General features: G+C 38.4%; 1 protein-coding gene across 4 annotated transcripts in view; it reads right to left on the reverse strand.

The window, feature by feature from the left end:
- FYB1 (FYN binding protein 1) overlaps positions 1 to 24,680 on the reverse strand; it is a 192,796-nt gene that overhangs the window by 52,763 nt on the left and 115,353 nt on the right. For all 4 annotated transcript variants that reach the window (XM_019930113.3, XM_019930114.3, XM_019930112.2 and 1 more), the window contains one exon: positions 8,704 to 8,860. In XM_019930113.3, coding sequence (XP_019785672.1) covers positions 8,704 to 8,860 — 157 coding nt within the window. The remainder of the gene's footprint in view (positions 1 to 8,703; positions 8,861 to 24,680) is intronic.

The raw sequence follows: 24,680 nt of genomic DNA on the forward strand, positions 1-24,680 counted from the left end.
TATAATTATAGAGCAATTACTTGCAGGTCTCTATTCCTACTACAAAACCATAAGCCCTTGGAATAAAGAGATTATCACTGTTAGTTAATTTATTATTATGACTGTCATTTTTAGGAAGCTATTAGAATAATTCCTGTTATGTATAGGACTTTGATTTTTTTTGGCCAAATTAACGATGTCTTAGTAATACTAAGAAACGAACGCTTATTACTAAGGTGAATTGTTTATTATCATTTTTGAAGAAGAATATAAGTTAAAAAGACTACTGGACTTGCAGTTTATTTCCTGAAACACTTGGATGAATTACAAATATTTGCAAAATGAAGGGGATCTGCATAGCACACTCATACATATACACCTGCACTTTAATGTAAACCATTTATTACTTGTAGATAATGTTTGTATGCATACATATATTCATGGAACCAACATTATAGCATATAAATTTTAGTTTAATATAGGTCTGAATTCACCATATATAGAACATTAATATAGTCACTAAATATGAAATTGTGTTAAGAATAGGAATAACAGTGAAGAATAAAAGGAAGAAAGATGAGGGGAAGAAATAGGTGAGTGTCAAGGATAGACCCAGAACAAACTGTCACCAACTGCTCAAAAAAGTGTTCCAGGCATTGAGAAAAGCCACACAGAGAGATAAAGAGACAAACAACCACACTAGCCACAACCCAAGTCCTAGAAAAGTAAACAGAGGGAGCGGGTAAAGAAGAAAAGGAAGCTTATCAGTTGTTACAATAAGGACATCTATTCAAGAAGGCCTTTCACCATAGCTCTTTGTTTTAGTATAAACAAAGCATACAGAATTAAACAGGAAAAGCAAAATTAATTTAATGTTATGACTGTCATGTTTAGAAAGCTATTAGAGCTCTATTTCCTGACTTTTAAAGATGGGAACTGTTGACCTTTATACTTTATTCGCTATTCATGACCTTTATTCCGTGACTTTAGCTCTTAATTCTCAGTTTGATTTTTAAAGAAGAAGGAGGAAATCTAAGTGACATATAAAACTTTGTTCTATACCTGACCTTACTAAAAACGAAATCCCATAAATTTTTCTCCGGAACACGACTTCCTGTATTTAACGCATGAGAAATTATAAAACTATGACTTCTTAAAGCGAATGGACTTAGGTAAGACTGTCTGGGAGTGCATGACTGATATGGCAAGTCTCAAAATTCCAGAAAGTGTTAAGCATTTCTTTTTTTTTAATGTTCAAAAAGTGTTGAAGAAAGTGTTACTTTATTTTTTTTTAACATCTTTATTGGAGTATAATTGCTTTACAATGTTGTGTTAGTTTCTGCTTTATAACAAAGTGAATCAGTTATACATATACATGTCCCCATATCTCCTCCCTCTTGCGTCTCCCTCCCTCCCACCCTCCCTATCCCACCCCTCTAGGTAGTCACAAAGCGCTGAGCTGATCTCCCTGTGCTATGCGGCTGCTTCCCACTAGCAATCTATTTTACGCTTGGTAGTGTACATATGTCCATGCCACTCTCTCACATTGTGCCAGCTTACCCTTCCCCTTCCCTGTGTCCTCAAATCCATTCTCTAGTAGGTCTGTGTCTTTGTTCCCATCTTGCCCCTAGGTTCTTCATGACCATTTTTTTTTTTAAGATTCCATATATATGTATTAGCATATGGTATTTGTCTTTCTCTTTCTGACTTACTTCATTCTGTATGACAGACTCTAGGTCCATCCACCTCATGACAAATAACTCAATTTCGTTTCTTTTTATGGCTGAGTAATATTCCATTGTATATATGTGCCACATCTTCTTTATCCATTCATCTGTCGATGGACACTTAGGTTGCTTCCATGTCCTGGCTATTGTAAATAGAGCTGCAATGAACATTGTGGTACATGACTCTTTTTGAATTATGGTTTTCTCAGGGTATATGCCCAGTAGTGGGATTGCTATATCATGTGGTAATTCTATTTTTCGTTATTTAAGGAACCTCCATACTGTTTTCCATAATGGCTGTATCAATTTACACTCCCACCAACAGTGCAAGAGGGTTCCCTTTTCTCCACACCCTCTCCAGCTTTTGTTGTTTGTAGATTTTCTGATGATGCCCATTCTAACTGGTGTGAGGTGATACCTCATTGTAGTTTTGATTTGCATTTCTCTAATAATTAGTGATGTTGAGCAGCTTTTCATGTGCTTCTTGGCCATCTGTATGTCTTCTTTGGAGAAATGTCTACTTAGGTCTTCTGCCCATTTTTGGATTGGGTTGTTTGTTTCTTTAATATTGAGCTGCATGTGCTGTTTATATATTTTGGAGATTAGTCCTTCATCTGTTGACTCGTTTGCAAATATTTTCTCCCATTCTGAGGGTTGTCTTTTCATCTTGTTTATGGTTTCCTTTGCTGTGAAAAAGCTTTTAAGTTTCATTATGCCCCATTTGTTTATTTTTGTTTTTATTTCCATTACTCTAGGAGGTGGATCAAAAAAGATCTTGCTGTGATTTATGTCAAAGAGTGTTCTTCCTCTTATGTCAAAGAGTGTCCGGTCTTACATTTAGGTCTCAAATCCATTTTGAGTTTATTTTTATGTATGGTGTTAGGGAGTGTTCTAATTTCATTCTTTTTTTTTTTTTTTTTTTTTTTCTTGCGGTACGGGGGCCTCTCACTGCTGTGGCCTCTCCCGTTGCGGAGCACAGGCTCCGGACGCGCAGGCTCAGCGGCCATGACTCACGGGCCCAGCCGCTCCGCGGCACGTGGGATCCTCCCGGACCGGGGCACGAACCCGTGTCCCCTGCATCGGCAGGCGGACTCTCAACCACTGCGCCACCAGGGAAGCCCCTCTAATTTCATTCTTTTACATGTAGCTGTCCAGTTTTCCCAGCACCACTTATTGAAGAGGCTTTCTTTTGTCAATTGTATATTCTTGCTTCCTTTATCAAAGATAAGGTGACCATTGTGCGTGGGTTTATCTATGGGCTTTCTATCCTGTTCCATTGATCTATATTTGTTTTTGTGCCAGTATTGTACTGTCTTGATTACTGTAGCTTTGTAGTATAGTCTGAAGTCAGGGAGCCTGATTCCTCTAGCTCCATTTTCCTTTCTCAAAATTGCTTTGGCTATTCGGGGTCTTTTGTGTTTCCATACAAATTGTGAAATTTTTTGTTCTAGTTTTGTGACAAAAGCCAGTGGTAGTTTGATAGGGATTGCATTGAATCTGTAGATTGCTTTGGGTAGTAAAGTCATTTTCACAATATTGATTCTTCTAATCCAAGAACATGGTATATCTCTCCATCTATTTGTATCATCTTTAATTTCTTTCATCAGTGTCTTATAATTTTCTACATACAGATATTTTGTTTCCTTAGGTAGGTTTATTCCTAGATATTATATTCTTTTTGTTGCAATGGTAAATGGGAGTGTTTTCTTAATTTCACTTTCAGATTTTTCATCATTAGTGTATAGGAATGCCAGAGATTTCTGTGCATTATTTTTGTATCCTGCTACTTTACAAAATTCATTGATTAGCTCTAGTAGGTTTCTGGCATCTTTAGGATTCTCTATGTATAGTATCATGTCATCTGCAAACAATGACAGTTTTACTTCTTCTTTTCCAATTTGTATTCCTTTTATTTCTTTTTCTTCTCTGATTGCTGTGGCTAAAACTTCCAAATCTATGTTGAATAATAGTGGTGAGAGTGGGCAACCTTGTCTTGTTCCTGATCTTAGTGGAAATGGTTTCAGTTTTTCACCATTGAGGACAATGTTGGCTGTGGGTTTGTCATATATGGCCTTTATTATGTTGAGGAAAGTTCCCTCTATGCCTACTCTCTGGAGGGTTTTTATCATAAATGGGTTTTGAATTTTGTCGTAAGTGTTAAGCTTTTCTAACTAATAAAAAGTTTATAATGGTAAATTCTTACTTTTCCTCTAATTTTAGAGCCAGAAAAAGAAAAGTCTTACACTGACTAAGAATGACCTCAGGGTAAGAACTGCTTAACATTTCCTTTTCCAACCTTAGTCATTTCCATTATTTATTACTTCTTATTACTTCACTTTTCCTGTTTCATTACTATTAGTAACCATGTAATTTGCTTTGTATACCACAATATTCAACCACTGGTTCTGTGTTCATATGAATGAGTTATACTGTTAAAATTATAATTAATTTTTTAAAATGGTACCAAGAAATGTGTTACCCTAAAGATATTGATTTGAACACTAAAACTGATAAACGAGCTCCTTTGACCCATTTCAGTTCCTCTTCAGATGTCTGAGTAAAATATAAAATGGAACTAGCTGATTTCTGACCACTAGGTGGGGAAACAATACAATTTAAAATACAGCATAACTTTGGCCTTAACTACTGTCTTTTTGAAGATGTTTATTATTCGTAATTCTCACCTGCCTCCAATTCTTCACATTCTTAAAGCATACTGACCTGAAAGATATAATTACAAGTGACTTCTGGGAAGTAGGCAGGTGATAAAGGCCGGGAGATCTCCTGAAATTCTTTCTTTGATCCCAATTCCTTTTCTTGCCATAAGCAATACAGACTCTACACCCTGGGGAGAACTGTGAACCTTATCAGTCATTTATGCCTTTGGGAAGCCAGTCCCTCACCTGAGCACTAGTTCTTCGTTGTTCTAATTCTTGGTTCTAGGAATTCACTTCCTTAGTGATCTTAATAGTGTCAGGACTTTAAGTGTGGAATATACACCCATGACTCTCAAATATATATTTTTAACTGAGAACTCTCTCCCAAACTCTTCACTTCTTATACCTAATTGCCTCCTCAACATCTGCGCTTGCATGTTTAAGAGACGCCACAAGCTTAACAAAGCTGGGCTCTCCTGATCTTCCCCAGGCCCAAACTTGCTCACCTTCAGCCAATCCCATTTCGGTTGACGGACACATCAGCCTTGGAGTTACTCAGGCTCAGACCTTGGAGCCACATTGGATCCTCTTTTTATTTCATACCCCAAATCCAAATTCTGTAGTCTCTACCTTCAAAATACATCCAGAATCTGGACCTCGTACCACTTGCCCTGCACCCTCCTGGTTAGAGCCACCTCTGCACCTTGCCTGCACTTCTGCCCTATCTGCCTAACTGGTTTCCCTTCTTCAATTTTTGCCAACTGTCCCTTTTCAGACAGCTGTTAAGGTGATATTTACAAAACATAAGTGAGAACGTGGCTGCTCTGCTCTAGCTCTTCAGGATTTCCCATTTCACTTAGGATAAGAGCTGTAATCTCTATCATGACCCGCAGGGACCTGCATGAGCTGAATCTTTCCCTCCTACTCCTTCCCTTGTTCATCTACTTCAGCCCCAGCTACCTCCTTCTGAGTCCCTGGACATTCTAGGGCTCTGTTCTGTCTGTCCTCTCTGCCTGGAATGGTCTTCCTCCAGATATTAGCGTGACTAACTCCTTCACTTCCTTGAGTCTTTGCTCCAGTATAACTTCCTATAAGGGGAGTGACCCTCACCTGTCTCTTTAAAGTTGCAACACGTTGTCTCCAACCCTCACACTACACCACTAATCTGCTCTACTTTCTCCTATAGCACTTGATATTTCCTAACATGCTCTATCCTTTACTTGTTTATTATTTTTTTTCCCCTTGTGTCTCTTGCCCCCTGTTTTATGTGGGCAGGAATCTTTATTTTGTTCACTGATATTTTGTGAATTTCTATTGCAAAGGCACAAAGTAGTGGCGCAAAAAATTATTATTGGAAGGGTGGTGGTGAGAAGAAAAAGCATAGAACATACATCACTCACAATTTTACTTAAAAATCATTCCATAAATTTCCCTCTCACATGAAATATAAATTTGTGAGACTGAATATCAAGACCAATGTTACTTTCATTTCCTCTTTGTGTCTTTTCTAGCTTCCCCTCCTTGGGGGAAAGTTTCCAACCCATATATTTCTTCATTTTGGATTTTACTTGAGCTCTCTGATGGGAGCTTGAAAGGCTTACACCATACACCACATTTTTACTTAAAAAAAAATTGTCTTATAGATGTCCCTTGGCTTTCATTTTCTCTGTTCTCTTCATCTGACATTTAACTTTCAGATGTGCCAATTCTAGCTTATCTAGGCAATGTAACATCTAAGATTCTTGTTTCTCTCCATCTTTTTTCTGAGAGTAAGAGTAACTCTTAGATGAATCAAACTTTCTTATTAGGAGTCCTTAATAAGATGGAAATAGGGATGAGGTTAAGTTTATTGCAATTGGTGGATTTTGCTGATTTTTGATGAAAACACTATTACAAGTGAAAATTTGAACCTGGCTGGTTGGTGGGCTCTTTTCAACTTTGCACGAATTTCCTACAAAGTTGGGAAATTGACCAGCATTGGTATGATGCTGTAGTCCAGGCTACTGGTCTCTTTTTGAAATCCTTTCTTCTTTTTATAACTTTTTATTCTCCACCTTATCACAGTGGATTCTAGGGTGTAGGTTTACAGAAAAGAGTTATCATAGCAGGCCTGAAGTTGCTATTTTTAAAAGAATCTTTTATCAAGATGGGCTGTTAGTTTGTAACTGGGAACTCAGCTCCAAAAGCATTTCCTGCACTGATAGCCTAATCATAAGAATGCTTTGCTGTGCCTAGATTGTATAAACAACATGACTTACGGTGAACACCTGCTTTCCTTCTAGAAGTCTGGTATTTTGGTAGTTGCTAGGCAGAAGGTGCCTAGGTGCCAGCTTTCAGTAAAAGCTGCCTCTAAAAGGCTTTCCTGAGAAGCAACATTACACTTGTATTGCATTTTTGTACCTGGAGAAAAGAGCAGTCCTACTCTGTCCACTGACAGGTTTAGAAGGAGAGTGTGACTGGGATAAATCTTAGCCATGAGTACCACTATGGGCTGAGTCCCGTGTGTCTTTTTAGTGGATCATCAAACACATGGGTGGTCTTGGGGACTCCCAGACAGCAGGAATAATGCCAAACCCTCCTCCTCTCCATGATTTCTTCAATCAAAGAGTTACCAGTCTTTATGCCTTAGAAATTATCAGGAATTCATGCTCAAGCTATTTACTGAAATTTCTCACTAGAATTAAACAGGATCCAGAAGCCTAACTGAAGCCAGGAGCAGGGATAGAGTCATATAATAAAATTCAAAAGTACTAAGGTCGAAATCTAATGGGTTAAATTCATCAGAGTAGGAACAAAATTAGGAAAAAGACACAGGATTTAATACATGTGCAAGGAAAGTAATTTACACAGAAATCCAGTGTATATAAGAACACCTATTAGTTATTTTAATTAAACTAATATTTATTTGACACATATTTTAGTAGGCAGATGGCTTACACTCTTATTTGGTAGCTGGTTATCATAAATTAGGATTCATAAACTCAAATGCCTGGAAGGGCATGTAGTTAACATAAATGCACAGTGCAGCTTATACAGAGGATTGTAGCCACTAAGCTGCTCTAACACCTCCTAGTTAGTTGAAGTTATGCCTTTAACCACACCCCCCCACCCAAAGCCTAATAAAGTGAAACGTAGTGGTGGCTACCCATGACAAACATGTTTTCAACCCCTGCTCTAAATTGTAATCATCAGCATGAAAGGAAAGCTGTCAACCGGATTTTGATATTAATAGATTCTATCAGAAGGATTAAGGATATTAAGTACTTTAAATGTAATGAATATCCATCTGATAGGGGATTGAAGTGAAGGAAAAACAAACGTAGCTAAATATTTTGGCATATTACTTACTTGCGGTAAAGGAGAATCATGCAAAACAATTTTCTAGCAGAGGAAACGGAAGATCTACTCTGACTTGCCAAAGGAATCTATGCTTGCCATCGTCTGGCTATTTCTTTTTAAAACATTTCATCTATCCCAATCTTCTGCTTGCTTTTTCCTCAACCAGCTATTCTGGTAAATCACGGATAAAGAGCCCATGCATACAACCCATACAGTTCTGACATTTCTAAAACTACCATCTAAGAAAAGTGAGAGTGGGCTTGAATAAGTGTCCTAGTTTTTTAATACACAGTCAAAAATCTGACTATTCAGAGAAAACCTCCATTTTTTTACTTAAAGGAGGTTATTTAGCAGAGTGGTTAAAAGCTCACATTTTCTTTGGACTCAGACTGACATTGACTCACATTTGGAGAAGTTACTTAGCCTCTGTAAAGTTCCATTTACTCATCTGTGACAGGAGGATAACACTATCCACTCAATAAAGTTATAAGGATTATACATGTAACGTGCCTAGCACATCATAGTCAGTGAGTAAAATATGGTGGTGGTGATGGTGGTTGTGATAGTGGTGATGATGGCAATGATGGTGCTGGTGGTGATGATAATGATGGTGGTGGTGATGATGATAATGGTGATGGTGGTGATGGCTGTGGTGTTGGTGATGCTAATGGTGGTGATGATGTTAATGGTGGTTGTGGTGATGCTAATGGTGATGGTGGTGGTGCTGACCTGAAGAATGCTTCAGAACTTCTAAAAAGGCACTGGAAAATTTCTTCAGATGAACTCTTAAGGGGAAAACCACTGAAAAAACAGAGAAGTAAGAGTTGCTCAAAGGTATGGTGGTGTGAGAGCAGCTTGCTCAGCCATCTTTTCCCCCTGCCAACTGCTCATCTTTGTGGATCCATTAGCTTACCATGGAACCCACAGCATTCAGCCAAACATAGTTTGAAAATCCATGGCAAGAGACTGACAAAGAAATGGCAAGATAACCTTTTGCTTACTTGAGATCGAAGGGAGGTTTAATGTTTCTGGGAGGTAGACTTGGGACTGCCGATTGTGTTGGGTGAGATGCTGGCAATGGTGGCTGGCAGGCTGGATGGGATGGTGGAGGTGGTGGTAGGGAAGTTGTTGAGTAGGACGTTGAGACCTTGCTGGTACCTAAGAAGCAAAGCAAAAAATACTGTGAATTAAGACAAATCTTCAAACTATAAGAACTGGCTATTCCAAGTATGTAGAAATGAGGATTTTAAACATAAATATGTAAGAAATGCATTCTAATTATTCTAATTAATGCTTTAAAGAGTTTAATACTCTCAGTATCATGCGACATGGCTTTTTTATTTTCTTTCTGCATACCAGCTTTTATATTTACACAATTAAAACATCTACATATTTTTATTCTTAAATGCTTACAAAATCTCTATAGCATCATGATTCTCTGAATCCTCCTCAACCCTCTTGCCCTCATAAAGTCACCTTTTTTCTTTCTTTTCTTTTTAAGTTCATTTTTTCACACACACACACACACACACACACACATACACACACTGTATTTTATTTTTACAAGAGATAAATAAACTGACACCAAGCATTGTAAATGGATGACCACAACAAAAGCAACAATGGTTGCAATTACCAAACACGAAAAACACTCATACTGTGTCATAATATTGACATTCAGTCCAGTAATCCTCCACTGTAACAGCTCCTTTACTTTGCAGTGAAAATTGATTTGTATATTTTTTGCCTCTGAGTCCTTGTGGGATTTCTTTTTTTTAATTCAAACAGAAGGACACAAAAATTATAATCATCCACATCAGTTCACTCAGTCCCATGTAATTAATTTGTTTTTATCTTGATCTTTTGTTAGCACTTTTATGAATTCATCAGGTTTCCTTTAGAGTTCTGAAAATGCTTATTCATTCAGTTCAGCAGTATAGTCAGTTACCAGAAACCTGTACTTGTCAGAGACTTTTCATAAATTCCTTGAAGATGAAACCCTTTTATAGGAACATTTTTGCAAAAGCATCAGACTACACCCAGAAATGTCTGTAAATGACAAAAGACTTAAAAATGACCACAGTTAAAGATTTGAAGAAAGTTCATAATAATGCAATTGACAAGGAAATTTATTTATTTCTGAGATATACATTTTACATTTTAAAGTAATAACTAGAATTATGATTTATAACTTTATACCAGAACGTATAAGATGTTTAGAAATTTCATGTAACATCTAAAATATTTATATTAACATATTTCCATACAAATAACCCAAAGAAAGTTTAGTATTAGTTGTTTTTTTGTTTGTTTGTTTTTTTATACTGCAGGTTCTTATTAGTCATCAATTTTATACACATCAGTGTATACATGTCAATCCCAATCACCCAGTTCAGCACACCACCATCCCCACCCCCCCCGTGGTTTTCCCCCCTTGGTGTCCATACGTTTGTTCTCTACATCTGTGTCTCAAATATTCCCTGTAAACAAGTTCATCTGTATCATTTTTCTAGGTTTCACATACATGCATTAATACATGATTTTTTTTTTTTCTCTTTCTGAATTACTTCACTCTGTATGACAGTCTCTAGGTCCATCCATGTCTCAACAAATGACTCAATTTTGTTCCATTTTATGGCTGAGTAATACTCCATTGTATATAAATACCACATCTTCTTAATCTATTCGTCTGTTGATGGGCATTTAGGTTGCTTCCATGACCTGGCTATTGTAAATAGTGCTGCAATGAACATTGGGGTGCATGTGTCTTTTTGAATTATGGTTTTCTCTGAGTATGTGCCCAGTAGTGGGATTGCTGGATCATATGGTAATTCTATTTTCAGTTTTTTAAGGAACCTCCATACTGTTCTCCATAGTGGATGTATCAATTAATATTCCCACCAACAGTACAAGAGGGTTCCCTTTTCTCCACACCCTCTCCAGCTTTTGTTGTTTGTAGGTTTTCTGATGATGCCCACTCTAACTGGTGTGAGGTGATACCTCACTGTAGTTTTGATTTGCATTTCTCTAATGATTAGTGATGTTGAGCAGCTTTTCATGTGCTTCTTGGCCATCTGTATGTCTTCTTTGGAGACATGTCTATTTAGGTCTTCTGTCCATTTTTGGATTGGGTTGTTTGTTTCTTTAATATTGAGCTGCATGAGCTGTTTAGATATTTTGGAGATTAATCCTTTGTCCATTGATTCCTTTGCAAATATTTTCTCCCATTCTGAGGGTTGTCTTTTCGTCTTGTTTATGGTTTCCTTTGCTGTGAAAAAGCTTTTAAGTTCCATTATGTCCCATTTGTTTATTTTTGGTTTTATTTCCATTACTCTAGGAGGTGAATCAAAAAACATCTTGCTGTGATTTATGTCAGAGAGTGTTCTTCCTATGTTTTCCTCTAAGAGTTTTATAGTGTCCAGCATTAATTTAGGTCTCAAATCCATTTTGAGTTTATTTTTGTATATGGTGTTAGGGAGTGTTCTAATTTCATTCTTTTACATGTAGCTGTCCAGTTTTCCAAGCACCACTTATTGAAGAAACTGTCTTTTCTCCATTGTATATCTTTGCCTCCTTTGTCATAGATTAGCTGACCATAGGTGTGTGGGTTTATCTCTTGGCTTTCTATCTTGTTCCATTGATCTATATTTCTATTTTTGTGCCAGTACCATATTGCCTTGATTACTGTAGCTTTGTAGTATAGTCCGAAGTCAGGGAGTCTGATTCCTCCAGCTCTGTTTTTTTCCCTCAAGACTTCTTGGGCTATTCGGGGTCTTTTGTGTTTCCATACAAAATTTAAGATGATTTGTTCTAGTTCCGTAAAAAATGCCATTGGTAATTTAATAGGGATTGCATTGAATCTGTAGATTGCTTTGGGTGGTGTAGTCATTTTCACAATATTGATTCTTTCAATCCAAGAACATAGTATATCTCTCCATCTGTTGGTATAATCCTTAATTTCCTTCAACAGTGTCTTATAGTTTTCTGCATACAGGTCTTTTGTCTCCCTAGGTAGGTTTATTCTTAGGTATATTATTCTTTTTGTTGCAATGGTAAATGGAAGTGTTTCCTTAATTTCTCTTTCAGATTTTTCATCATTAGTGTATAGGAATGCAAGAGATTTCTATGCATTAATTTTGTATCCTGCAACTTTAAAAAATTCATTGATTAGCTCCAGTAGTTTTCTGGTGGCATTTTTAGGATTCACTACGTATAGTATCATGTCATTGCAAACACTGACAGTTTTACTTCTTCTTTTCCAATTTGTATTCCTTTTATTTCTTTTTCTTCTCTGATTGCCATGGCTAGGACTTCCAAAACTATGTTGAATAATAGTGGCGAGAGTGGACATCCTTGTCTTCTTCCTGATCTTAGAGTAAACGCTTTCAGTTTTTCACCATTGAGAATGATGTGTGCTGTGGGTTTGCCATATATGGCCTTTATTATGTTGAGGTAGGTTCCCTCTATGCCCACCTTCTGGAGAGTTTTTATCATAAATTGGTGTTGAATTTTGTCAAAAGCTTTTTCTGCATCTATTGAGATGATCATATGGTTTTTATTCTTCAATTTACTAATATGGTGTATTACATTGATTGATTTGCACATACTGAAGAATCCTTGCATCCCTGGGATAAATCCCACGGTGTATGATCCTTTTAATGTGTGGTTGCATTCTGTTTGCAGTATTTTGTTGAGTATTTTTGCATCTATATTCATCAGTGATATTGGTCTGTAATTTTCTTTTTTTGTAGTATCTTTGTCTCGTTTTGGTATCAGGGTGATGGTGGCCGCATAGAATCAGTTTGGGAGTGTTCCTTCCTCTGCAATTTTTTGGAAGAGTTTGAGAAGGATGGGTGTTAGCTCTTCTCTAAATGTTTGATAGAATTCACCTGTGAAGCCATCTCGTCCTGGACTTTTGTTTGTCAGAAAATTTTTAATCAGAGTTTCAATTTCATTTACTGTGATTGATCTGTTCATATTTCTTGTTTCTTCCTAGTTCAGTCTTGGAAGGTTATACCTTTCTAAGAATTTGTCCATTTCTTCCAGGTTGTCCATTTTATTGGCATAGAGTTGCTTGTAGTAGTCTCTTAGAATGCTATGTATTTCTGCGTGTCTGTTGTAACTTCTCCTTTTTCATTTCCAATTTTATTGATCTGAGTCCTCTCCCTCTTTTTCTTGATGAGTCTGGCTAATGGTTTATCAATTTTGTTTATCTTCTCAAAGAACCAGCTTTTAGTTTTATTGATGTTTGCTATTGTTTTCTTTGTTTCTATTTCATTTATTTCTGCTCTGATCTTTACGATTTCTTTCCTACTGCTAACTTTGGGTTTTGTTTGTTGTTCTTTCTGTATTTCCTTTAGGTGTAAGGTTAGATTGTTTACTTGAGATTTTTCTTGTTTCTTGAGGTAGGCTTGTATAGCTATAAACTTCCCTCTTAGAACTGCTTTTGCCGCATCCCATAGGTTTTGGATAGTCGTGTTTTCATTGTCATTTGTCTCTAGGTATTTTTGATTTCCTCTTTGATTTCTTCAGTGATCTCTTGGTTGTTTAGTAACGTATTGTTTAGCCTACATGTGTTTGTTTTTTTTTTACGTTTTTTTCCCCTGTTATTCATTTCTAATCTCATAGGTTTGTGGTCAGAAAAGATGCTTGATTTGATTTCAATTTTATTAAATATACTGAGGCTTGATTTGTGACCCACGATGTGATCTATCCTGGAGAATGTTCTGTGCACACTTGAGAAGAAAGTGTAATGTGCTGTTTTTGGATGGAATGTCTTATAAATAACAATTAAATCTATCTGGTCTATTGTATCATTTAAAGCTTCTGGTTTTTTGTTTATTTTCATTTTGGATGATCTGTCCATTGGTGTAAGTGAGGTGTTAAAGTTCCCACTATTATAGTTTTACTCTCGATTTCTTCTTCTATAGATGTTAGCAGTTGCCTTATGCATTCAGGTGCTCCTATGTTGGGTGCATATATATTTATATTTGTTATATCTTCTTCTTGGATTGATCCCTTTATCATTATTTAGTGTCCTTCCTTGTCTCTTGTAACTTTCTTTACTTTAAAGTCTATTTTATCTCATATGAGTATAGCTGCTCCAGCTTTCTTTTGATTTCCATTTGCATGGAATATCTTTTCCATCCCCTCACTTTCAGTCTGTGTCCCTAGGTCTGAAGTGGGTCTGTTGTAGACAGCAGATATATGGGTCTTGTTTTTGTATCCATTCAGCAAGCCTGTGTCTTTTGGTTGGAGCATTTAATCCATTCATGTTTAAGGTAATTATCAATATGTATATTCCTATGACGATTTTCTTCATTGTTTTGGGTTTGTTTTTGTAGATCCTTTTCTTCTCTTGTGTTTCCCAGTTAGAGAAGTTCCTTTAGCATTTGTTGTAGAACTGGTTTGGTAGTTCTGATTTCTCTTAGCGTTTGCTTGTCTGTAAAGCTTTTGATTTCTCCATCGAATCTGAATGAGATCTTTGCTGGGTAGAATAATCTTAGTTGTAAGTTCTTCCCTTTCATCACTTTAAGTATAACATGCCACTCCCTTCTGGCTTGTAGAGTTTCTGCTGAGAAATCAGCTGCTAACCTTATGGGAGTTCTCTTGTATGTTATTTGTCATTTTTCCCTTGCTGCTTTTAATAATTTTTCTTTGTCTTTAGTTTTTGCCAATTTGATTACTATGTGTCTTGGTGTGTTTCTCCTTGGGTTCATCCTGTATGGGACTCACTGCACTTCCTGGACTTGGGTGGCTATTTGCTTTCCCATGTTAGGGAAGTTTTAGACTATAATCTCTTCAAATATTTTCTCTGGTCGTTTCTCTCTCTCTTCTCCTTCTGGGACCTCAATAATGCGAATGTTGTTGCATTTTATGTTGTCCCAGAGGTCTCTTAGGCTGTCTTCATTTCTTTTCATTCTTTTTTCTGTATTCTGTTCCACAGCAGTGAATTCCACCATTCTGTCTTCCAGGTCACTTATCTGTTGTTCTGCCTCAGTCATTCTCCTATTGATTCCTTCTAGTGTAGTTTTCATTTCAGTTATTGTATTGTTCATCTCTGTTTGTTTGTTCTTTAATTCTTCTAGGTCTTTGTTAACATTTCTTGAATCTTCTTGATCTTTACCTCCATTCTGTTTCCGAGGTCCTGAAGCATCTTTAGTATCATTACTCTGAATTGTTTTTTTGGAAAGCTGCCTACCTCCACTTCATTTAGTTGTTTTTCTTGGGTTTTATCTTGTTCCTTCATCTGGCACATAGCCCTCTGACTTTTCATCTTGTCTATCTTTCTGTGAATGTGGGTTTTTTTCCACAGGCTGCAGGACTTTAGTTCTTCTTGCTTCTGCTATCTTCCCTCTGGTGAATGAGGCTAAGAGGCTTGTGTAAGTTTCCTGATAGGAAGGACTGGTGATGGGTAGAGCTGACTGTTGCTCTGGTGGGCAGAGCTCAGTAAAACTTTAATCCACTTGACTGTTGATGGGTGGGGCTGGGTTCCCTCCCTGTTGGTTGTTTTGCCTGAGGCCACCCAACACTGGAGCCTACCTGGGCTCTTTGGTGGGGCTAATGACACACTCTGTGAGGGCTCACGCCAAGGAGTGCTTCCCAGAACTTCTGCTGCCAGTGTCCTTGTCCCCATGGTGAGCCACAGCCATCCTCCACCTCTGCAGGAGACCCTCCAACACTAGCAGGTAGGTCTGGTTCAGTCCCCCTGGGGTCACTGATCCTTCTCCTGGGTCCCGATACGCATACTACTTTGTGTGTGCCCTCCAAGAGTGGAGTCTTTGTTTCCTCCAGTCCTGTCGAAGTCCTGCAAACAATTCTCACTAGGCTTCACAGTGTGATTCCCTAGGTGTTCCTCCTCCTGTTGCTGGACGCCCAGGTTGGGAAGCCTGATGTGGGGCTTGGAACCTTCACTCCAGTGGGTGGACTCCTGTGGTATAAGTGTTCTCTAGTCTGTGAGTCACCCACTAGCAGTTATGGGATTTGACTATGATTGTGCCCCTCTTAGCATCTCATTATGGCTTCTCCTTTTTCTTTGGATCTGGGGTGTCTTTTTTGGTGAGTTCTAGTGTCTTCCTGTCAATGATTGTCCAGCAGCTAGTTGTGATTCTGGTGTTCTTGCAAGAGGGGGTGAGAGCACTTCCTTCTACTCCGCCATCTTGGTTCCTCCCCTCATATACTCGACATGGCTTTTTAAATATTCCATTTCTTTCCCTACCTCCCCCCACTCCCAGTTTGTATGTATAATTGACAAATAAAATTGTAAGATGTTTAAAGTGTATATATGATGATTTGATATACATATATATTGTGAAAGGTTTCCCCCCATCAAGTTAGTTAACATCCATCACCTCACATATTGACCTTTTTTAGGGTTGGTGGTGAGAACATTTAAGTTCTTTTAGCAAACTTCAGTTATGCAATACGGTGTTATCAACTGTAGTCACCATGTTTTATTTTAGATCCTCTGACTTTACACATCTCATAACTAAAAGTTTCTACCCTTTGACCAACCACTTCTTCCTTTTTTTTCCCCATCCCAGCCCCTGGCAACCACTTTTCTACTATTTATAGATTGTACAAAAAGCTTCCGAATTCCTTTTAGATATTTCTGTCTCTCTCCAAAATTTTTCACTTATGGTGACTATTAAAAATACTACCCTCTCTCCTTTCTCTCACAGTCATCTTGGAGTTTTAAAAATTGCTCAGCCCCTGCACCCCTGACTTGTGACACTTCTTGCAAGGTGCAAACCTCACAGGAATTGCTCATTTTCTCTTTTGGCACCTATGTTTTTGGGTTGAGGTAGGGAGAATTAGTTCCCTTATAAATCTGGTAAATAAAAATTTCTAACTGATTACATTTATGGTAAAAATATTTTGTCTAGGGCTTCCCTGGTGGCGCAGTGGTTGAGAGTCCGCCTGCCGATACAGGGGACGCGGGTTCGTGCCCCGGTCCGGGAAGATCCCACATGCTGCGGAGCAGATAGGCTCGTGAGCCATGGCTGCTGGGCCTGTGCATCCAGAGCCTGTGCTCCGCAACGGGAGAGGCCACAACAGTGAGAGGCCCGCGTACCAAAAAAAAAAAAAAAATATATATATATATATATATATATTTTTGTCTAGTTCATTTTTGTCATAAAGTTAATTTTTTTTGATATATAGGACTTACTACTTTTTCTCTAGTTCAATTAGTAAATTCTTGGGAATTCCCTGGCGGTTCAGTGGTTAGGACTCTGTGCTTTCATTGCCAGGGGCCCGAGTTCGATCTCTGGTGGGGCAACTAAGATCCTGAAAGCCCCACAAGCCTTATGGTGCGGCTTTCTGATGGGCATCTGGGATGCGCACCTGCTCTTCTGCCTGCCCAGCATCTACTCTCCCTCCCCTGGGTAGAATAACTTGAACTGCCCAGAAAGGGGTGTCACTGCTTTTCCACTGGACTTGGAACGCCAAGGGGGTCCTCTGGGAATTCTGCAGCCATCTCACCACCACCACCAGAGGGCTTGCTTGAGGGTACAGCAAAACCAGAGGAAAGCAAGGCTGGGAGATGGAGAGGGGCTGGTTGGATTTTTTTTTACTTTTGGAAAATTGTTAGAGATAATTTGACAGGTTTAATGAGACACTAAACTGTGTAAGTGTCTTATTCCTCATTAAGCTTGGGAGAACACATGCTAAAGTCTTCCTATGTTACACTAGTATTTAGCAGTGGAATGTTTTGCTTTGCAAATTTTTTTTTTTAAAAAACATGTATTCATACAGTGATCATTTGGTTAATAGGATTTTTTTTTTTTTAGATGTTGGGGTAGGAATTTATTAATTAATAAATTTATTTTTGCTGTGTTGGGTCTTCGTTTCTGTGCGAGGTCTTTCTCTAGTTGTGGCAAGCGGGGGCCACTCTTCATCGCGGTGCGCGGGCCTCTCACTATCGCGGCCTCTCTTGTTGCGGAGCACAGGCTCCACACGCGCAGGCTCAGTAGTTGTGGCTCACGGGCCTAGTTGCTCTGCGGCATGTGGGATCCTCCAAGACCAGGGCTCAAACCTGTGTCCCCTGCATTAGCAGGCAGATTCTCAACCACTGCACCACCAGGGAAGCCCTTGCTTTGCAAAATTTATGGTCACTTTCAAATACTACAGGGAATATATTTGCATGTATACAAAATAATTCTAAGGAAAAGCATCTTAGTATTTCAGGGGGAAAAAAACAGGTAGACTTACCTTACTATAATATGATTGGCTCTAAAATCTTAATGTGGACTTTATAAAATATACCAAAATATAATTAGTAATATTGGAATTCTCAAAAACAAAAATCTAGTCTGATGTGATGGAAAGAAAAGTGTGGATATTGAATTATAATAAAGCAAGTAAAGAAGAAACAGAAACAATAAATCTATAGGAAATTTCTGAGATTAATGATAACATTAATATATCACTTTTTTGCTAGGAACCGTTTTAGGCATTTTGCATATGGAATTTTATTTAACTTTCATAACATTCCTTTGGGTATATATTATTATCTAGCTTCCATTTGATAATTAAGAAAACTACCCAAGTTCAGAAAGTCAGTAAGCAATAGAGGTGGAATTCAAACTCAGCCAGTATTTGAACCTTAGTTGATTTCTTATGATGTCTGTGCCCTTTCTGCTATGTTCTGCTCATGCCCTCAAAGTGATGAAATGGAAATCAGTGATACGTTCCAATGGACATATTAACACATTTTTGTAAGGCCGGCTTTTCTAATTGGTACTTTTCCTCTTAGTGCAGTTTTGACAACTGTTTTCAGTTTCATTAGGGCAGTACTAGCTCTGGAGACTATAAAGTAATCTGTAAAGGAATTCAAATATATTGGTGTTTTGGATATATGTTTCAGAATTTGATCTTGGAAACCAGATAGCAGGAAAGTAGATATTCAGGAGTTAGTGGAAAATGGGTCCCCAAAGATGGATGACTGATGTGGGCTGACAGGAAAAAAAAAAAAGTCTCATGAATTGGAATTGAGGAGTTTGAAATAAAATCATGAAAGGATTTAAAAGATATGAAATAAATAAAATAAAGGGAAAGAACAACAAGTTTAGAGTTTGGTTGGCATCAAGAAATAGAAATGTAAAATTTGAGAACTAACACACAAAACTCTGATCTATCTGTTTATCTATCTATCTATCCATCCATCCATCCATTTATCCATCCATCTATCTATATGTGTGTGTGTATATATATAATATATATATATATATATATATATATATATATATATGTCTTATCCCCCAAGTCTCAGGGGATATTGCCTAGGTAGTCTGTGGCTTTACAAGAATTGAAAAGACAATTTGGAATTTCTTCCCCCAAGAATGACAAGTTTGTGTAGGGATATGGGCCTCACAGCAGTAGGCAGAGCTAGTCTCTTGGACAGTATAGGACAGCTCAGTGGCAGTGAGCTAATCAGGTGAATACGCATCCTACTGCCCACTCTCATCCCAAGTCAGATTCAGGAACTGTGTTCCTGGGCCTTTTAACTGGAGCCCAAGGCTTCAAGGAGATCCTGAGCATTTTGCTAAAAAGCTGAATGGGAGCTTGACTTCCACCTTGCTGTAACGCTTGAACTTCCACAAGAGATGTAATTTTGATAATAAAATTCTTAGACATAATTTTAAAAATGTGACTAATAGAACTCACTGTACTTATAGTAGGGAACAGTTCATACTGGTTACAGAAAAACTGGGGAGAGTTGGGAATGAAGGGGAGAGAACTTGCAAAACCTTCTAGAGCAGGAAAACAACTCTCAAGAATCTGGGAAGTTAACAACCTCTGATTCAAACTTCATTCTCTTTAATTTTGGAAGCTCAGAAGAGGTCTTGTGCAAGTCATGTGCCCTGGCTCAGGCCGGCCTGGATGGGTGGAACACAAGGGTCATTTTACCAGGAGCAAACTACTGGGAGAGGCTTCCATGAGTCAGCAGTGCCTAGGGGTTATCTGGCCTTGCCCTGAAGGGTGGCTCCAGGTTCACTGAACCACAAACTACCCAAAGTGGTGACATTATGTCAGGATTTAAAACTATAAATGGGGGGCTTCCATAGTGGCGCAGTGGTTGGGAATCACCTGCCAATGCAGGGGACACAGGTTCAGGCCCTGGTCCGGGAGGATCCCACTTGCTGCAGAGCGGCTGGGCCCGTGCGCCACAACTACCGAGCCTGCGCTCTACAGCCCATGAGCCACAACTACTGAGCCCACGTGCCACAGCTACTGAAGGCCGGGTGCCACAACTACTGAAGCCTGTGTGCCTAGAGCCTGTGCTCCACAACAAGAGAAGCCATTGCAACGAGAAGCCCTCGCACTGCAACGAGTAGCTCCCACTCACCGCACCTAGAGAAAGCCCATGTGCAGCAACAAAGACTCAACACAGCCAAAAAAATAAATAAATAAAATAAATGTGAAAAAAGAAAAAAACTATAAATGGAAAAACAGAGTTGAACGGGAAGGAAAGAAGAGATGCGGAGAAGGGGAGGGGGTGATTAATGAAGAAATGGTGATGGTGGTAATGTACTCATGTTATAGAAAATGGAAATTGTATTATTTCACAAACTTTGCACTTTAGATTTTTTTGACAACTAAATACTGGTTCCTGATATTGTCACAATAATCTTGTAACACAAATATCTATGAGGACTTGGGAAATCTACCCCACAGATTCTGACATTTATGACTTTTGATTAAGAAGGTGCTTGTAACCTTCATGTCCCAAGGCGTCTAAGGAGCATCTTGAGTTGTGGTTCTGGATTTCCTTTTTAATCCATAGATTCCTCTACAAAACCAAAGACACTATCACCCAATTGCCATAAAACCCTGACTCTAGACCTAATTTCTAATTATGGTTTTGCTGGGATGTCTTAGAACTGAGCCAGAAATCAGAAAACTTTAATTTTACCACCAGCTCTGTCACCAAAGAGCTCTTTGTCGTTGGCAAATCATTTTACTTCCACGTGATTTAGTTTTTCCAACTGTCAAAAGGGAGTGATATGACCCCAACTACTTCACATAGGTTTAAGGATTAGGTGAGCTGATATGTCTGAAAGCATCTTGAAAGGTCTGAAGCATTATATAAACATAAAAGATGATCACACAACGCTGAGGGGGTGCCACAAATAAAGTCACTACTAAGTTATCCTGACTGGAAATCCTTTAACATCATTTATATAAGGTCACTTATTTATTTGGGAATTATCATGTGCCTGCCCCAAGACTTAGCCATTGAACTGGCAACATGGAATATAGACTTTTATTTTCTCTAGGCCTGGATAAGCATATGGCTATTGCCCATCCAGACAGGATGAAAAGCTCTAGCAACTGTATGGCATTTCCAGAATCTGGACTGGTGAATTCTGCACTAAGAACAATCTAAGTGCACGCTTGATGGAACCCCTAGCAGTTGCCTGCCCATGCGCAGTCATTTACACCTAACTAAACATGGGCTTTTTCAGGATGGAGTCTCACTGAGATCTTTTCACGTTTACCATAATAGTGGTTTCAAAGTTCTCCACATTACCGGACCCTACTCATGCCTTCCTCATTCACCACAGATTTTCTTACCTCTTGTTTTACTAACAGCACGGAGAACACTCTACCTGACCATTCCCACTTACCCTTCATTCTAACTTAAAGTCTCCTTACATCTTGCTTCCCTCATTTCCTTTACCACTGATTCTCTGGAAAAACATCAGTCTTACCAATACCAGCTGCCAGTCTTGGTTCGTATTAGTGCCCGCTTCCTTATAGACCCTGCTTCATTAATCACCGACTCCCTCACTTGCATCAGGTAAGAAACATTTATTACGAAACTACTATGTGCTCTGGACTGTGTTTCATTCTTTACGATGCACTTCCCACCTTAAACATGGTTTGATCTCCTCTACTCTAAAGAAACACAACAATATCCTTTCTTCTTTGTCCCCCACTCTAGTTACCAGCTGCTTTTTTTCCTTCCCTTCACAGCCACACTTCTTGGAACACAAGTCTATATTTGCCACTTCTATACCTTTATTGTGCTTGGGTGGCTTCATGGCAGAGGGAAGAATGAAAAGTTCTGAGGTAGAGAGGCTTGGGTTAGAAATCAGACTTCACCACTCTTATGTTATGTTAACCTTTATTTAATTGTTTATTACTCAATTTGGGGCCTTAAGTAAGTTGCTTGACTTCTCCAAGTCTTCATTTTCTCATCTGTGAAATGGTCATATACACCCACCTTGCAGAAGCACCTGAACATTGCCACTCTTAATAAACATTCCTGTCCTTAACTGTTACTTGATCAGGCTGCATCATTGATATATGGCAGTCTGCCCACCTCAACTGTAAAAACCAAGACCTTTTCCCCAAACCAACTATGCATAATCTTGGTTCTGTTAAGATATCTTAGAATGGGTTAAGAATCAGGAAGTTTAACTCCTTATCCAGCTTGTTAGGTACCAAACAAACAAACATTACTTTCACTTTCTTGATTCCTAAACAACACCAGAAGCGAGTTTTCAACATGGGAAGTAGAATGGTTTGGTAGAAACAATATTTGTGCTGGAATCATTCAGATCTGGGTTTGACTACCAATCCCAACTAGTACTAGCTGTAGGACACTGGGTAATGTATTTTGCTTCTCTGGGTTTTATATTCCTTGCCTGTTAAAATGGGACTACTGCTTCCTAACATGCCGGATGGTTATGAGAATTAGAAATGATATGTGTACCTACCCAGCACATAGTGGGTGTTCTACTTAAGAATTATCTTAGAACCTAGAACCGTTGTGTTCTACATGGGACAGGCTCTCATTAAACCTCTGAGGGCACGTTTATGTCTCTCTGTGTACTGAGACTGGGATAGTCATGCTCTATTACGATTGACATTGGATCCAGTATAGAATATCATTTACAGTATAGGCATATAAGTAGTATTGCCGTTTATGTTAAATCATAAAATTTTTCAGAAGATCCTCAGTAGCTTTCAAAAGTAAGGATTTGAAACCCCCGGGGCACAGGCTTAGAAAATCTTGTTTTACAGAATTTTTTTCTTGCCTGATTCAAAGTCATCTATTCTTATCTTCAAAGAATTTATAAACCCATAGTGGATGTAAACCCATAGAGGATGGGAAATTTTGAAAACCAATTTAGTTGAAAACAAAGTACTGTAACTATATTAGTAAAAAAAAACACAAACCTTTGCTTTGAAAGCAAACTGCCAAGAAAATGTTGGCCAGCTTAGAATAGTCCATCAACATGGAAAGAAAAGTAATACTGAAACGTTCATGTTTTCATAGATAATCAAGGCAGATATTAAAAAGAAGGTGAAGAGGTAGAGATCAAAACAAATATGATCAATTAGAGGAAAATAAGTAAAGAAAGCCTTTGATCACTACCTGAAACTTCCCTATCTCAGATCTAACTGTAACATTCAATGTCTCTGAATACTTTTTAATTCTTAAAACTTCACTTGCCCAATAACTTTGTTGGCTATCCATTTGTTTATATCGTTATTTTCATAATTAGACATAATCATGAAATGTAAGTTGTTTTTATAAATGTTTTTATTTCTTTTTCTTTTTTTTTTTTTTTTTTTGCGGTACGCGGGCCTCTCACTGTTGTGGCCTCTCCCGTTGTGGAGCACAGGCTCCGGACGCGCAGGCTCAGCGGCCACAGCTCATGGGCCCAGCCGCTCCACGGCATGTGGGATCTTCCCGGACCGGGGCACGAACCCGCGTCCCCTGCATCGGCAGGCGGACTCTCAACCACTGCGCCACCAGGGAAGCCCTGTTTTTATTTATTTTCAATTCATAAAATAACATGAAATCAAATCAGACAGTAATTTGACTGAAGGCTGCTGACTTCTGAACCTTTCCTTGTAAAAAAATGTTAAGTATTATATGAAAAGGAAAAAAGTCAGTATATAGGAAAAGTTTTTTGTCAGATGCTGATAGCTTACAAGGTGCCTTTCTTGTTCTGAGATAGAGCATATTTGGGCAGAAGACAATAACTGAATTTCTTTTCTTCAAATGCTAAAATTGTTTTAAAAGTATACTAAAACATATAGGAGTAAAGGAAGTACTAGAACTCAAGGTTTAGAAAATCCTCATATGAACTGTTTTATATGTTGAAGGAATAGTGAGTGTTTTGAGTAAGTCAATACTTTAAAAATAAAAATCAATAAAAATCAATCCAGAAACATAACATCTATAAGCAGAGAAGGAGTAAACATTGTTGATGCAGAGACAATATTACAGCTTCAGAATGTGAGCAAATAGAGGGACAACTAAAGCAGATGCTTCAAACTCAACTGTCAGTGGAAGCCAGACAGGAACATGCATTTGTACGTAGCTCTGGGAATCGACTGGTGAGCAGGAGGTTCATGCCCTGGCTCAATGGAGTGGCTACTGCAGGGCTCCAGCCAACTGTAAATTTGTGGAGAACAAGTCTAGACTTTTCTGTGAAATCTTTCAATTTTTGAATGTCGGCAACTAAGTAAACAAAACAAAACAAATACATAAAGCAAACAACATCCCCCAAATTCTGCACACCAAACAAAGCGCACTTTTGGATTAAACTACTTTGTGATAGACACCTTTTTTAAGTTAAGTGAGAGGAAGTGCTATAAAGAAAATGTCTACTAAGGGAAATTGCCTGATCATAGGTTCCTCCAGGAACCTAGTTTTTTTCCTGCTAAAACTATAAGGGTTTGAAAGGGGTAAATTAGACCACCAGACCAGGTAGAATCATGAATTGAGGAAAGAGGACCAGAACTGCCAACAAAGAAGAGAGAGCTTCCCTGCAGCGCCTGGACAGAGACTCCAAAGGAAGAAGCGCTGGAGAAGCAAAGTAACCACGACCCAGTGTAGCTGAAAGAAGCACAACTATGTAGACAGATGGATGTAAACAGAAGGTTCAGTTCAATTAAGGTTTGTCATTTCTATGGCAATGACTATTCTTGTCATTGCTAGTTTTGGAAGATCACC

This window comes from Tursiops truncatus, chromosome 3 (genome assembly GCF_011762595.2).
Source record: "Tursiops truncatus isolate mTurTru1 chromosome 3, mTurTru1.mat.Y, whole genome shotgun sequence".
Lineage (NCBI taxonomy): Eukaryota > Metazoa > Chordata > Mammalia > Artiodactyla > Delphinidae > Tursiops > Tursiops truncatus.